The sequence below is a fragment of the Onychostoma macrolepis genome, chromosome 20 (genome assembly GCF_012432095.1).
Source record: "Onychostoma macrolepis isolate SWU-2019 chromosome 20, ASM1243209v1, whole genome shotgun sequence".
In the NCBI taxonomy this organism is placed as follows: Eukaryota; Metazoa; Chordata; class Actinopteri; order Cypriniformes; family Cyprinidae; genus Onychostoma; species Onychostoma macrolepis.
The window spans coordinates 29,141,992-29,157,281 of NC_081174.1; the positions used below are offsets into that span (position 1 = coordinate 29,141,992).

General features: G+C 38.0%; 1 protein-coding gene across 5 annotated transcripts in view; it reads right to left on the bottom strand.

The window, feature by feature from the left end:
• col12a1b (collagen, type XII, alpha 1b) overlaps positions 1 to 15,290 on the bottom strand; it is a 75,068-nt gene that overhangs the window by 50,039 nt on the left and 9,739 nt on the right. For 4 of the 5 annotated variants that reach the window (XM_058756251.1, XM_058756250.1, XM_058756254.1 and 1 more), the window contains exons 11-19: positions 14,653 to 14,931; positions 14,160 to 14,435; positions 12,859 to 13,131; positions 6,922 to 7,191; positions 4,913 to 5,179; positions 3,363 to 3,555; positions 3,132 to 3,256; positions 583 to 732; positions 306 to 425 (exon numbers count right to left, since the gene is read on the bottom strand). In XM_058756251.1, coding sequence (XP_058612234.1) covers positions 306 to 425; positions 583 to 732; positions 3,132 to 3,256; positions 3,363 to 3,555; positions 4,913 to 5,179; positions 6,922 to 7,191; positions 12,859 to 13,131; positions 14,160 to 14,435; positions 14,653 to 14,931 — 1,953 coding nt within the window. The remainder of the gene's footprint in view (positions 1 to 305; positions 426 to 582; positions 733 to 3,131; positions 3,257 to 3,362; positions 3,556 to 4,912; positions 5,180 to 6,921; positions 7,192 to 12,858; positions 13,132 to 14,159; positions 14,436 to 14,652; positions 14,932 to 15,290) is intronic. The other variant, XM_058756252.1, reaches the window with a different exon arrangement.

Genomic DNA, 15,290 nt, shown 5'->3' on the forward strand with positions numbered 1-15,290 from the left:
ATTTAACAAATAAGTGGAAATGATGCAGGCTAAAGCATATAGCATCAATTTGCAACATCATGGCACAAAGTAAATCTATCTTTAAAGGTTTATAACTTATTGTTAAAAAACAATTCCCCTATGGGGGTTTTTACTTCTGTAACCCAACTGTTGAGCTTTCTGTTTTTTTTGTTTTTTTTTCTATCATTTTTGAAAAAATGGTACACAAATTGCCATTAAATGTTGTTTTCAGGAATTCAGATGCTCTAATACGAGTGCATCTTCAAGCCTGTAAACAATAAAGCACATATGTAATGGGTCGGTACCCGTCATTGTGTTTCCGCCTTTGTAGGGTAAGTTGGCCACAGCCTCCTGCAGGGATTCACGGGTGGCATGGGCGTTCAAGTGCCACTCGGTTTTGGGATCCCCACTGTACTGAGCCAAACCTGGGAGAGAAGCACACACCATTATGAAGCAAGTGAGACGATGACTGGTAATAACTAAATATGGCCATAGCATAAATGTCACATCTGGAGTCCATATCCATGAATATACCTTAGTACATCTAAAAACATGAAGTAAACAGAAGCACAAGAGACTTGCCGATTTGAATATTGTAGGGGCCAATGTCAAAGACGCCCACCATGCGACCGATAAAAGTCCGGATGGTTTTGAAGTTCAAGCGGCCGATACTCCAGGATCCATCAACCAGCAGGACGATATCAGCCTTGGCTGTGGTTTTACACTGTTTTTCTGCAAATAAAACACCAGCGAGAAAAGCCAAGAGGAGCTTAGATGTGATTGTATAATCCCTGATGGCAGGCAGAGTTCAACAGCAGAGCGATGAGAAACAGGGAAGAGACATGTACACATGCTCACAGCAAATAAAAAACTACATTTACACTGCAATAACTTGAAAGCATCACACTTTTAGAGAAGACTTTTATTTCTTGTTCATTTCTTGAAGCTACAAACTCTTTCCATTCAAATTTGAGTTTTCTTCTTTGAATCTTCAGTCTTGCGTTGCATCCAAATCCCTTTTGGCATCCGGCCCTGGAGGCCATTTTCCTGGAATTGTCATTGCTTCTGTTCTACAGAGAAAAGAAGTAGCCCTTTGTGATGCATGAAAAACGAGCTGCTTCTCTTTTTTGCGCATTCCACCTCTGTAGAACGCGTGGAGCTCCAGATACCTATTGAATGTGAGAGAAGAGCCCCAAAACTGAGGCTAGAACTCTGGACACCTTCACACATGGTCTGCAAAGTGAAAAATATCTTGTGAAATTGACTTGTTTACAAGCATGCTCAGAAAATAAATATATATAATAAAGAGTGAGGTGGAACCGGTGTCTTGCTGGAAAATCTGGTACTAGCTGATTGTAGCTGGTTTTAGCTGGTCCAGGATGGTCAATGGTCATTAGATGATCTACGTGGTCTACTGTATTACAGAGTTTCAACTTGTAAAACATCTTGGTCAAACTGCTTAGAGTTGGTAGACCAGATACTAGAACTAAAAATAGAACTATTTTAATAAAATAAATAAAGTAAACAGAAATGGTAAAATAAATAAAATAAAATGGTGGATTAAATGAATAGTGGCAGAATAATCTAAACTGCTTGATACTACCTAAAAAAAAGGTTTAAAAATAGAAAAGAAATAAGGAAAAAAAGGTTCATAGCCACCATAAGCTGGTATGATCTGTTATACCACTGTTTGTTTAATCTGCTCTCCATCGTCAAAGAAACACAACACTTTCCTATCCTTGTGCTATTCAGTGGCCTTTTCTCTTCTATGAAATAGTGCATAACTAAAAACAGAGCATTTTTTTTCCATGAACTCATGTCACAGGCAAACTCTCACACACAAGATATGTTGCCAGATGAGCTATTAGATTTGATAAAAAATTTCATTATTTTGATGAAATATTCTAAAGACCAATATTTTTTGTAAATTAAAGAATGTTTAATTTCCTGATGAATCATGTAATAATGTAACAAATATTGAGGAACTATTTGGACTTTTAGAACCCTAGAGTCATCCTGCTTGACCAAGTCACTGGTTTAGACAAGTTTACGATCAGATCCTGTTGATACATGTGGAAAACTGTGCCATCGTGTGACCTTTGCTCTGGTCGTTTCACAACTAAACTTCTGCAACACACTTCCATCATCCTACCTGCATCTGCTGCTTAACTTCTCACTGCTGCACGACCTCTGGAAAGTCTTTCACGTTACAACTATGTTCAAGTCTTTAAACTGCCTGCCAATAGCAGCCAAAATCAAACTCAAGACGCTGTTGCTGGCAAACTGTGCTGCCAAAGACTTTGAGCTCGCAACTGCAAACCATACGCTTGATCTCGCCATGGAAACAGTGTCCATTTGTTCACTTCTGTTCATCACAGCAAGCTCATTCATTTTTTTTATTTTTTTTTATCTAGCATTGAGAAACACTTTTTAAATGATTCACCTCCTCTAAAACTGATGTTTATTTTAAGTAAAATTTTGGAAGTCCATTCAAAAAAGCTAACACAAATTTGTACATTAAAGGGACGGTGAAATTAAGCACACTAAATTGTAAGCATTCCACAAAAAAAAAAAATTATATACATATTTATATAATGTATATAAAAACTGAAACAATAAATAAATATATATATATATAAAATACACTTCCTGAGATTGATAATAATAATAATCATATTAATTGTTACATATTTGTTGTATAATAATATAATATATACATAATAATATGTATTATTAATTTCTTATATCAATTAATTTTTGATTTCCTATATTTTTTTCCTATATTCCATTTTAATAGTAATCATATATAATAATAATAATAATTATAATAATAATAATAATAATAATGTCATTGCTATATATTTGTTTTATATATTTCATTACTTGTTATAAGTTGCTCATGCACTTATTTATTATAACATTATGTTTATTATCTATAATATTTGTACTACACTAATACATCTACACTCATTGACTGTTTCAATTTATTCTGTTTCAATGGCTTTTTTTGTCCTAACCTTAGCGCTTGACTTGTATTTTTAATTACTTTTAAACGGTTTTATTTCTCAACAGAATGCGCATGCTAAGAACATAAAAATGTGATGTTATTTTATGATGTGCTGAGATTATACCAGGGAAATCAAGAGGAGGAGATTCAGGTGCATCAGAGAGGGTGGTCTTCTCCTCCCCGGCCAAAGGCATACTTTCACCTCCATCAAACATGCCAAAAACAGCCACGGAGTATTTAGTTCCAGCTCTGTGAATGAAGGACAAAACTGAAACCATATGTGGCAACTCAAAACAAGAAGTTTGATTAGCATCTTTATGTTAAGAGAAACATCTAAGTTGATGCTAAACATTACCTGAGTTCCTCTAGAACAACTGTGTTGTCATACGGCCCAACGAGATATTCTCCCAGATCAACCTCATTGCCGTTGGGATGGAAAGTGACTTTGTACCCACGAACATTACCGGGAGCGGGATCCCAGGATACACGGAAACTGGTTTTGGTGGGTTCAGAGGTCTGTAGGTTTCTTGGGGCTTTGAATGGTGACACTGCAGGATGAAGAAAAGCAGATATCAGCATTTGCTAATGCAATAACTACATCTGAAATTTTCTGAGTACATAATATGTGATGCTAAGGCGCTTTGGGTGGTTTTCAGGACATTGCTATGCAGTTGTTAAGTATGATTTGTTGTCTTGTTTTCCAAAAAAAATTCTAAACATTCTTAAACCAAGAAACATTTACTTGAGAGGCAAAATGAATTAAAGGGATAGTTCACCCAAAAATTAAAAGTCTGTCATCGTTTACTCACCCTCAAGTAGTTCCAAATCTGTATGAATGTCTTTGTCCTGCTGAACACAAAGGAAGATATTTTGAAGAAAGTTTGTAACCAGGCTGTTTTGGGGCACCATTGACTTCCATAGTAGGGAAAAAAAAAACTATGGAAGTCAATGGTGCCCCAGAACTGCTCTGTTTCCCACATTCTTCAGAATATCTTCCTTCGTGTTCAGCAGAACAAAGACATTCATACAGGTTTGGAACTACTTGAGGGTGAGTAAATGATGACACAATTTTCATTTTTGGATGAACTATCCCTTTAAGATATTAAGTCTTTGTTTTCTGAAAAATGAATCAAATTAAGCAAGTTTTTGATTAAAACAAGACACAAGACAAGGCAAAAACAATATTTGCGGCTCTATGCCACTGCCTGCAGCGTCTTCACACATAGACGAAACTTACTAGAGTGTGACATAAATGCATCTGTAAATAAATACAATTTAAATTCATGTCTCGTACACTTTAATGACCTTTAAATGGAACATATATGCTCGCTTCGAACTGGAATCATGGCGGAATATCCTGCACTTACATTCGAATAGAACAAGCATCTGAAGCAATAAGAGATACACACAAAATGTGCAGAGCAGGGGGGTGGCGAGGACTGGAATAAAGAACCGCTGTTTTAAGCATAAACAAACTGCTTTTCAAGTAAATGTATCTTAATTCAGGAATTTTTTGATATTTGTACTAAAAACAAGACAAAAATACAGAACATCTTTTTTACTGAAAAAAGTTTTTGCTTAAAACTAGAAAAAAATAGCTGCCAATGGATTCAGAAATTCAATCTTGTTTTCCCTTTGAATTAAGTTCATTTCTCTGACCCCACTGGCAGATATTTTTCTTGTTTTAAGCAAAAACTTTTTTTTTTCAGATATCTTAAGTCATTTTGCTTCTCAAATAAATTAATCCTGATTTAAGAACTTTAAGATATTTGTACTCGACCAACAAAACAAGACCAAAATACTTGGAAGGAATGTCATTTTTTTGCAGTGTACTGTAAGTGGTAATGTGTGCCTGTGTCTGCACATATCTGTGACTCATGGGCTTTGAGTTACTGGCCAACGTACGTGTGGTTCCTACTCCTTGCCTTGCTTTTCCTTCTCCTCGTTTGTAAATGGGATGCACTTTGATGTTGTAGGTGGTCAGGGGCTGCAGTTTCCTCAGCATGGTGCTGGTGACGTTGGCGGGGATCTTCATCGTCATCTCTTTACCGCCGTCTTCAGGGACGTACGTGAGCCTGTAGCTGACCACGGGGCCTGGAGCAGCTTTCCATGTCACACGCATGGTGCGTTCAGTTTCATCAGACACCAGTAAAGCCTTGGCAGATGCAGATGCTACAAACAGACAAAAATAAGAACGTTTGACTAAAATTATACTAGACTGGCCTGGATAAATCAAAAAATAACGAATGAAATGAAAACAGACAAGCAGGGATGGTCAGAGGTGAACGCGAAACCACAAGCAAGCCAAAAGGAAGCAAAAGTTTTCCTTCTTCCAATACTCTCTCAATCCCCACACTGGTGTCATGTTTCCATGAGTTTGTACGATTTGAGTTGGGTAGAGAAAACGCATTCACGCTTCAGCCAGCATCCCGGTCGACATACGGCTCGTATTATGGGCTGCCCTGCACGCATGCAACCCTTTAAAACTGCTCTTTTCCGCAGCGGCGATGTTCACTGCACCAGTGCTGCGACCAGCTCACTTTTTCCACCCGGAGGAAAGTGACTACTGCACAGAAACTCAAAACTCGCTGTACTCGCCAAGATTCGATGCCAAGGGCAAAACCGCAACTTGAAGTAGTCACGCTAACATGAAATAATTCTTTGACTAGCTAAGATTCAAAGGTTTCTCATCCTTTTCCATTCCTTTGCTTCGATCGAGTACCACAGATTGCAGTTGTTGATTGATGCACTTTAGATGGTTAAGCCTGAGGCGCAGGCGTGCATGTCCTGTCACGTCTGTATCACCCTAAGAACCATTTTTCTTTCCTGGAAGATGTTTGCTAGATTTAAAGATAACCATAACACTAATCTAATCCAACTGAACCTAACCTCCAGCTTCCTTCAATGAGCCAATCATCCCTAATTGTTTCATTGGGTTCTATTTACACTATTACATCTTCCAAACAGAGTTTCACGGTCATTTATGAACCGTTTTAAGTTTCCGTGATACCACAGAACAACCTTTTTAGGTTCCATGCTTCTTCAGAAAACCATCTACAGTATGTACTCCTAAACCAATATGTTGATCCGAAGAACCTCAACTTCAAGAACCTTTTTCATTTCAAAGAACCATGCAGCAAATTAAAAGCCCTGTACAGTGATAAATAGTTCTTGAAGATTGATCCACTGAAGAACATTCATTTAGAACAGTGATCCCTAAACCTTTTTGTTACCCGAAATCTTTTGACATAAAATATTTTATTCAAATACCCAGAGATTTATTATTTTCACTTTTTTGGCAGTAATCTGCATGTAAACCTTTAGGTCTCATGCCCTCTGAGTGGGTACTTCTTTTAAATGAGTAATTACTTAGGAACCATTTAAAAAGCGCATTCTTTAGAGTATGAATGTGTGTAGTATGAATATAATCCGAACATACTACATCCGTACTGTATGTCTTCTTTGTCATGTGATCTTATGCTATTTACAAATCCTCTCCCATGGCCTCATGGGATAGTAAAGTGTCTTTCAGACACACAAGGTGCATCCCAAATAATGTACTAATAATGTACATGGTTGTGTTACAATGCATAAGTACATAGTGTATAAGTGTATGGTATATAGTCTGTCATTTGGGAAACAGTTACTCTTAAGAATTTTGCTATGAAGTGTTAAGTCATCCTGTAATTTTCAGCTGTAAATACCGTAAAATGGAAATACTGAACATTCTGTTTTTCACCTAATATATAGTAGAGAAGTATGCAGTTTCGCAATGCACTAAAATGCTTCTTGTTACAAATCTGGTAAAATGCAGAGAAATTGATGATGTTGGAAAAAAATGTTGGGAATTTAATAGTGTCACACTTTACTCAGTGTTAGACTCAAATGCAAACAGGTAAAACAGGTTTACGTACCATCAGTGGTCTCCTCTCCCAAAAGTGGTTCTCCATTGCCTCGGTCATACAACGCTATCACAGACACCTGGTAGCGTGTTTCAGGGGTGAGGTTTTCCAACAGCGAGCTGGTCACATCCCCAGGCACCATTTTCTCCCCAGACTCTGCGGAAAACATAGACCTCCAGCGAACACGATACTGCCTCACTCTTCCTGGAGCGGCCGTCCATGACGCCATGAAGCTGGTGTCAGTCACATCACTGGTTATCAAGTCTCTCGCTGAGCCCACCTCTGCAGGCAACACACAAAACTGATTTAATATACAAAAACTGCAGGTAAAAATGTTAGAAACTGGGTAGTCTGGTGAAAGCTCAGGAACAAAGTTGTTCTGGATGAAATGTTTATTTACTTACTCTCAGAAAAAGACTTTTAAGCAAGAAAAAAATTCATTCCAAGCTGCATTTTAGCAGAATCACCCTGGGCCATAATCTGATATATTTCTAAAAGCAGCTGGACCATTTCTCATGATGTCTCTGGTGTCATTGGTGCAGGTGTGTCAGGACTGCAGTGAGCACTAATTCATTCAGGTGAAACTACACTTAACAGCCGGTCATAAAGTCTAAAGTCAACACACACACACACCTTACAAAACCCACCACAGAGTCCCAAAAGCATTCTGTCATGCAGATAAACTTCACAAACTCCACTTAAGGATTTTGAGACAGCCTCTTCCAAGCAGACTTCTTCACATTTTTTACATCACATTATGAAATACCTTTAATTAAATGACGTGACAGTATCTCAGGGAGACTGATGTACCAGATATACAGTATGATCACCAGGCATTTCTAGTGATGTAAGAAAAGATTGAAGATAGACTAATGCAGCCAATTTAAAGCTTGTTTCTGGATAAATGCCTGTTTAATACTTTTAATCAATTTGGAATGTAGCGAAATTATTTATATTATGAATAATATAAAAACTACATTATATTATAGTTTATATATATATATATATATATATATATATATATATATATAGGATGCTATTATTACATTTGAATTAACGTTTTAGCAATTTTGTTGGGTTTCTATAATTTTTATTAGTTATAGTTTTTAAATATTATAATTATTATATTTTTAATGTCTATACAGTTTTAAATTTCAATTTCTGATTTAGTTTAGTTTAGTTATTTATCATGTTAAAGTAAATAAAAATTAAAAACAAGGCTTTGGCAGTCAAGCTCCAAAACAAGGTTATTATAGTTAACTAAAACTAAAATTAAAGCTTAAAAAAAAACAAAAAAATGGTTATTTGAAATAAATAAACGTTAACTGATTTTTTTTATTTTTTATTTTTTTATTTTATTTCAGTAAATGTTTATTTTATTTAAAGTAACAACATTTTTTATGGTATTAGTTTTAGTTATTACTATAGACCCTTTTTCTATTAGTAAACACTTTTTCTGTGGGCGGAGCTTAGGTGGAGGCAGAAAGATTCCACTGACCGCTTCACTAACGCTAGCTATTAAGTTTGTTAGCTTGTTTTTTTAACAATTAGTGGAGAAAGATATGCAGCTGATTTTGCCTGCATATGTAAGATCACTCACTGTGCAGGACCGTGATTGTTATTTAAGTTAACTTTAATGAACGAAACCAGATTGGCCGACCTGTACTAACTCAAAGGATGGACGATCTGACAGGATTACCTCCAGTTGAGTGACTCACATCTATAGAGAAACCTAATGTGTAGTAAAGAGAAACTCACCTGTGTCTATCTAGTCATGAAGATGTATATATATATATATATATATATATATATATTTCAATTTCAGCAGGCAACTATTTTTACAGCTACATGAGAGTGAACTGGGCCAAAATACAAAAAGTAAGTTAAACATTCAATGTGATGGATATATTATTTGAAGATGTATGTAACATGTAATGGCCAAATAGTTATTTTAAAGTATCCTGTAAATGATGTAAGTTAAGTTTACGGTGACGTTACAGTACTTTTACAATACTTTATATACAGTACATTTAAAGTAAAATGTGAATATTTTCTAGAAATAAAAATTGCAGAAACTAATTTTGAACTTTCTGTGTTTGATTATTCTTTCTTACCAAGTTCTTAGAAATTCCAGCCACTATCAATCACAACAATGTATATTACAGATGATTAAGCATATACATCGTCAGTTTGTTGTTTTACACACATGCACAGAGACATTTCATACATGACTGTCATGAGATGCATAAGAAATCTTTAGACATGTAACATAAACCATAATCCATAACAACAAAACACAATACTTTATTTAACCTTTTCTGATAAGAAGTGTGTGCTGCAAACGCGAGCATTTTTGACGATCGTTTCTGTCCTGTCCGCTCGTTTTATCGCATTTAACCACAGCTGTCATCGTTTTTTATTTTTTTTTTTTTTATATTTTAAGCTCTTTATGTAGCCGAATCTATGCTAGTTTGAATTGGCCGCCTCCAGTTTTCTCTTTGTTTTGCCCCCAGCTAGCGCTGTGACGTAATCGTGATGTCGGCACAAAAAGGATCTATAACAACCTTGTTTTGGAGCTTGACAGTCCTTGATCACCTTAAAAGTCATGCAGGTTTGGAAATGACATGATGGTCTGTATATAATATTCATAATTGAGACGACTGTTTATTTAAAAAATGACAATGCAAAAAATAAATAAATAAATAAATAAAATTCTACATGAAGATGCTATTACACATGAGAAATATCCACTATATCACTGCAGGATCCTGAGACTTTGGAGAAGAAGCAGAGAAGCGAACGCTTGCCAACCTGCTTTTTTCCAAAACAAGGCAAATCCCCACAAAACCACCATAAAGTACCCTTCTCAGATGTCTGATACCTACTCAAATTCCTAGTCATTCTTCATTCCTCTATCCTTGTCTCTTCCACCCCCCCTCCCGTCCCCCGTCCCCCGTCCCGTCCCGTCTCGTCTCGTCTCATCCTTGCCTGACACGATTATAAGTCCTCAGAAATTGGAAACAGTGCATCTCATTGAGCAATGCGTCTTCTAACATCTTTGCTCAACATGCGACTTTCATATGCATTTCTCTGCAGCCCGACAGCAGGATTTTATTTGACTCTGCCTTTAAAAGAGCCTTGAAATTCAAATGATCTTTTATATCCATTTAAAGATGCAATACCATTCAAAAAGCCAATCCGGCATTCCCGTGCTGCTCTGAAATCCAAAGCCGAGACAGACCATACACATGCAGTAAATTTTCTGAAGTGTTTTTGAAGTTTAACCTCATGTCAATCACCGGGAAAACACAGGTGCTGGGAGAGCTTTCGGTTGTTCCCTTCATCTGTGCTTCATCTCTGGGGGTCACAAGCCGGACAGCGAGGCCAGCTTGAATGCATTAGGCGCTCTGACAGATGGCAAACAGGAAGGACAATCCTCCTCTGAGGATACCCAAAGTCACCTTTTGGCCCGTTTGTATCTAGCTGATTGAGTCTTTATTTTAAATGAATATCCGTATGTAAGACTATAATATCCTGCTATGTAATCTGTCTCGCTTCGATTGGCCAGGTTCTACTCTAACGAGAATATAATGCAAATAATCTTATCTAAAGTACAAGGCAGGTAACGCGTTCCACATGTGCGTGCCTTTGTGTTTACATTATGATAACTCCTCACGTTTCCTGATTCTCTTTTGTATATATGCAGATGGAAAACCTTTTGATTCATTTTTCAGTCTTCTGTGAGATGGTGAAGCAAAACAGCTGATTTCACTTTCACGGTTTTCACTCAGCGATGTCACAGACACACATTTTTAGAGCAATGGATTCAGCAGAAACAAGACCATCAATTTGCATATTATGTTGCAGAAAATTGATGTTTTTTTGTTTAAAAGGTAACTGTAGAACTACAGTGGGTTGCAAATCCCTTTAAACACTGATTTTATAACAATTCTTTAGGTCAGTGTAGCTTTAAAGCAACAGAAATGACATTTAAGTAAGAAATATGGGAACTATTATAGCGTCATGTAGCATTTCCCTTTTTTATACAGAAAGCCTCAAGGTCTTCTCAGCGATTTGCTGGAAATCATCCTTTTTGAGGTAATTGAACCTGTTGAAGACTCGCTGCACACTGACAGGTCAATGATTAGCTAAGACGGCGTGAATTATCACAAAATGTACGCAGCATCTGGGATTGTAGACCTTCTCTACTCTACAAATGGAAACGCTAGGTCATAAACTGGACCAGAGCCTGGTCAATACACACCTGCATTAGATTGGGGACAGAAAGGAAATCTTTCATGCTCCTCCTTTCATGCATATCCTCTTGAGGATGCAAAGGAAGGAACAGAGATGTCTGAGTGACTGCTCTACTCCTTTGTTCCAGAACTGCATAGTTCCTGCATTACGTAACTATCTCCATTAAAGAGCTTCATTTAGTCCAGCTCCCACTGACCAAGTCTCAATGGATGGATGGAGGAGCTGAAATCACCATCTCATAATCTTCTATGTCAGTCCATAATCAAGCCATAATGCTACGCTTCTCACAGATCAGATTTCGAGAACAGGACTCCTGCATGCTACACAAACCAATACATGGTCCACAGAGGAGAACAACCCAGGCCAAATCTCTAGTCTACCAAAAACAAACTCAGCTATTCTCATTTAAAGAATCATTTGCCCAAAAGTTCTGACATCACTTACTCACCCTCGTGTTCTTCCAAACTAATATATCTTGCCACAAAAGACAAAAAAGCACCACTTAGGCAATAAATCTCAAGTCTTCAGAAGCTGATCTGTTTCAGTCACATGGATTTTCTGCTCATCTGCCATATTTATGACCCTCAGCTGGGTAAAGTAATGGCAGTGAATACAAAAACATATGAGCAACGATACCAAGAAAAGGTGTTAATCATCTCATTTGAGCCACACAAGGTCCACAAGACTGAGTTATAGCTTCAGAACACATTTTTGGTCACTATATGTTTTCATTAAAAAGTACTCTTGACAGCCCAGAGTACTTCTTTTAAGCTCAGTGATGACAGAATTTAGATTTTTAGGTAAACTATCCCTTCAACAGGTTTTCCATCACTCAAAGTCATCACTTAACTCCTTCTGTGCTCTGATCTTTGGACCTCAAATCTGACACTGAAAGTTCAGTGACATAAGATTACCGGAATTCAGTGATTTAAGAACCTGGGCAAGCTTTTGTCTCGGTAATTTCATTTGCAGATACTGTAGCCATGTTGCTGTAGCTTAAGATTTGGTCCTCTGAAACCCCAAAAGACCTGTGAGCTGTTTATCTGGGCTGAATGAAAGAAGATGCAGTATAATCGCTCGGCTCTGTTCAACCTATTTGTTTATCCTTTCTGACAGGGGCTGAGGATGTTAAAAATGCCCCTAGTCTTTCCAAGGCTGCACTTTCTCAACTGATCCAAAATAATGTACTCAAATCTTGCACTCACAGGGAGTTCAATGGGTGCCTTTTGCATTTACACAAAACAGTATACAATTACAATGATTCCACATTCAAGCACGTTTCTTGGGGAGAAATGGGATATGTCTGGGATATATCCTCTTGTACTCAGAAGCCTTAGTTCTAATGTCATTTTGCACATGCATTTATCCAAAATAGCATACAGGAGCCTGGGGTTAAAGGAACAGTAGCTGGAAAGTTGCTGGTTTGATCCCACCATATGTTATCATTTACTAATGATCAACAATGAAAATAAATGGAGACTGGCAAAAAGAAAAGCAGTCCACATTACTTTTTTATCTATGGTTTCAGAAGACTTGGTTAAATTTAGTGTGAAATCCTGGCTTACGGCTCTCTACATTTTTTGGGATTAAAGCAGCAACCTTCTAGTTACGAGCCCTGAGCTTTCACCATTGCATCACACCACCCCCAAAATGGGTTGTGTCCTCAATATAACAGGAATGTCATGTCCGTACCTTCTAGTGTGGTTCCTGTGCCCTGCAGTGGCTCGCCTAACCCAGAGGAGTAGCGTGCCCTCACGGCCAGCTGGTACTCTGTGCCTGGCTGGAGATTCTTTAGCAAGGCTACTGTGGTGTCCCCCTTAACCGCCACCTCCTTCATCTCACCACCTTCTGTGAGCTGGTAGAACACTCGATACTGAGTGACTCTTCCTGGCGCAGCAGCCCAGGACAGCTGCATGGACGACACCGTCTCGTCAGAAACACGCAGGTCTCTCGGCGAGCCACGTTCTATCAGATATACGAAGAGAAAGCAGTTAAAAACAAAGTAACCCCAATGTTCCCTCCTTCAATGTAAGGCTATTGATACACAGGGCAACTTTTTGAGCAAATTTGCCAGGCAACTTTTTTTGAGCAATGTTGAGAATGGGTAACAAATTTATATTTGGATATTTTATATCGGTCGTGAGCTCTGTGTCTCACCTGGTTGCCCGTTGACAGCGACATTTACCAAAGTTGCCCAGCAGCATTGCTTAAAAAGTTGCCCAGTGTATCATCAGCCTAAGTCTAACGTTGCTTTTAAGTGGTTTTATCATCCACAAGGTGAAAAATCTCAAGTCTGATCACTACACGCTCGCGAACAAATTTTGAGGAATCGTGTCCTTAGAAAGCAGCACAACTAAGAAACTGATGAAGTAGGAGTTAGAAAACTAATTTGTTGACTGGAACAGAGGCAATGCAGAGATAAAACTCCAGTTTAACACAGGTGTCGAAAGTCATGACCTGGGATTTGTCCTTTGCAGATTATAGCCGTGGACAGACTGCAGCTGCATCGCTGTAGGCAGCTATTAAGATGCAGCTGGCTAATGCTTGGACACTAACTACTCTCAGACTTGATAAAGAACCCAGAGGTTTTGCCTAATCAAACATATTTTTCGCCAACTCAATGAAAGAAATTCTGGGAAACATCTCATAGAGTTTTTGTCAAAATCAAATTTTCAATTCACTTAAGGTGTTTGGCTGCTCAACCAATCACTGTACAACTTTACACCAGTTGTCTGATATAAAAAAGCCTGGGAAACAACCAATGAAAATGCAAGAAAGAGTGGGCATCGCTCTTAAACAAATGCAAATCCAGCTGACTATGACTAATAGTCTAACATTTCAAGAACATTTTACAATGACCTGGATGAATGTAAACAAAAAATGGCACTTTCTCACTTAAAATTCCAGTAAAAGGAATTCAGACTCATAATCTCATCCTGCCTTCAAACGGACATAATATTTTGGAGGGGAAGTCTGTAAGTTGTTCCAATCACCTTCTTTGGTCGTTCCATCAATCTGCATCTGAGGCCCAACACCTGATGGGTATTCGGCTGCCACAGAGACACGGTAGGTAGTAACTGGGTAAAGTTGCTGCAGAACAATGGTGGTCTCAGGGCCATCTGTTGCAGTTTCTAGCAACCCACTATCTCCTCGGACCGGGTCATATGTGAGTCTGTACCGCACCACTGGACCGGGAGCAGCCCCCCATGAGACACGGAAACTGTTGGTCGTCTCTTCGGAAACTCTCAGGTTGTTCACGGATCCTTGTTCTGCACAAATTGGAATATAAGGATCACAAAAAGGTTGCTGCTGCGACTTTTAAAGGAACAGTTTCCTCAAAATTGCCAGGATATTCTTTAAAAAACTCAACATTGTTGTACTGAGGAAAGAAAATCATCAAGAACAACATTTGGATAAACTATTCCTTTAAAAGTCTCAAAAGGAACATAGTAATTAGCTTAGCTTACTTTTATAGAAAACAATCACCTTCTAGTGTGGTCTCAAAGTCTGATATAGGAAAGCTTTCTCCCTTCTGATATTGGGCATAAACCTTGACCTCGTACTTTGTGACTGGAGTAAGGTGATGTAAGACAGATGTAGTGGTGTCTCCCGGCACAGAAACAGAGATGTAGCCTGCTTCTGTATCGGTGTCAGGCCTGTATTGCACCAGATAGGACTGCACATCCACAGCATCTGTTACCCAAGAAGCTCGGAAACTCCTGGAGGTCACCTCTGAGAAGGTCAGAGAGCTGGGTGCAATCAGATCTAGAAGAGAGAGCACAACCAAAATATATTAGGCTCCTCCCTTCGATTAACTAGGAGAACTTTCTTTACATCCCAGTTTATTGCCAAAAAAAAGTTACTGTAAAGTTACAGACTCTGGCAGTATGTGTTACCTAATAGCTTTTAAGCTGGCCTGTTTCCAATGCCAAGCTATGGTATTATTTTATAAGATTCAAAATACAGCACACAACTAGAACTTATTCTTGCATGTTAGTTTTGGAGCTTGACAGCTTCTGCTTACTATTTTTATTGTTTAGAATTGAGCAGCTTGGACATTCTGTTAAATAAGTTCCACAAAAGAAAGAAAGTCATGAGTTTGACAACAACATGAGGGTGAGTAA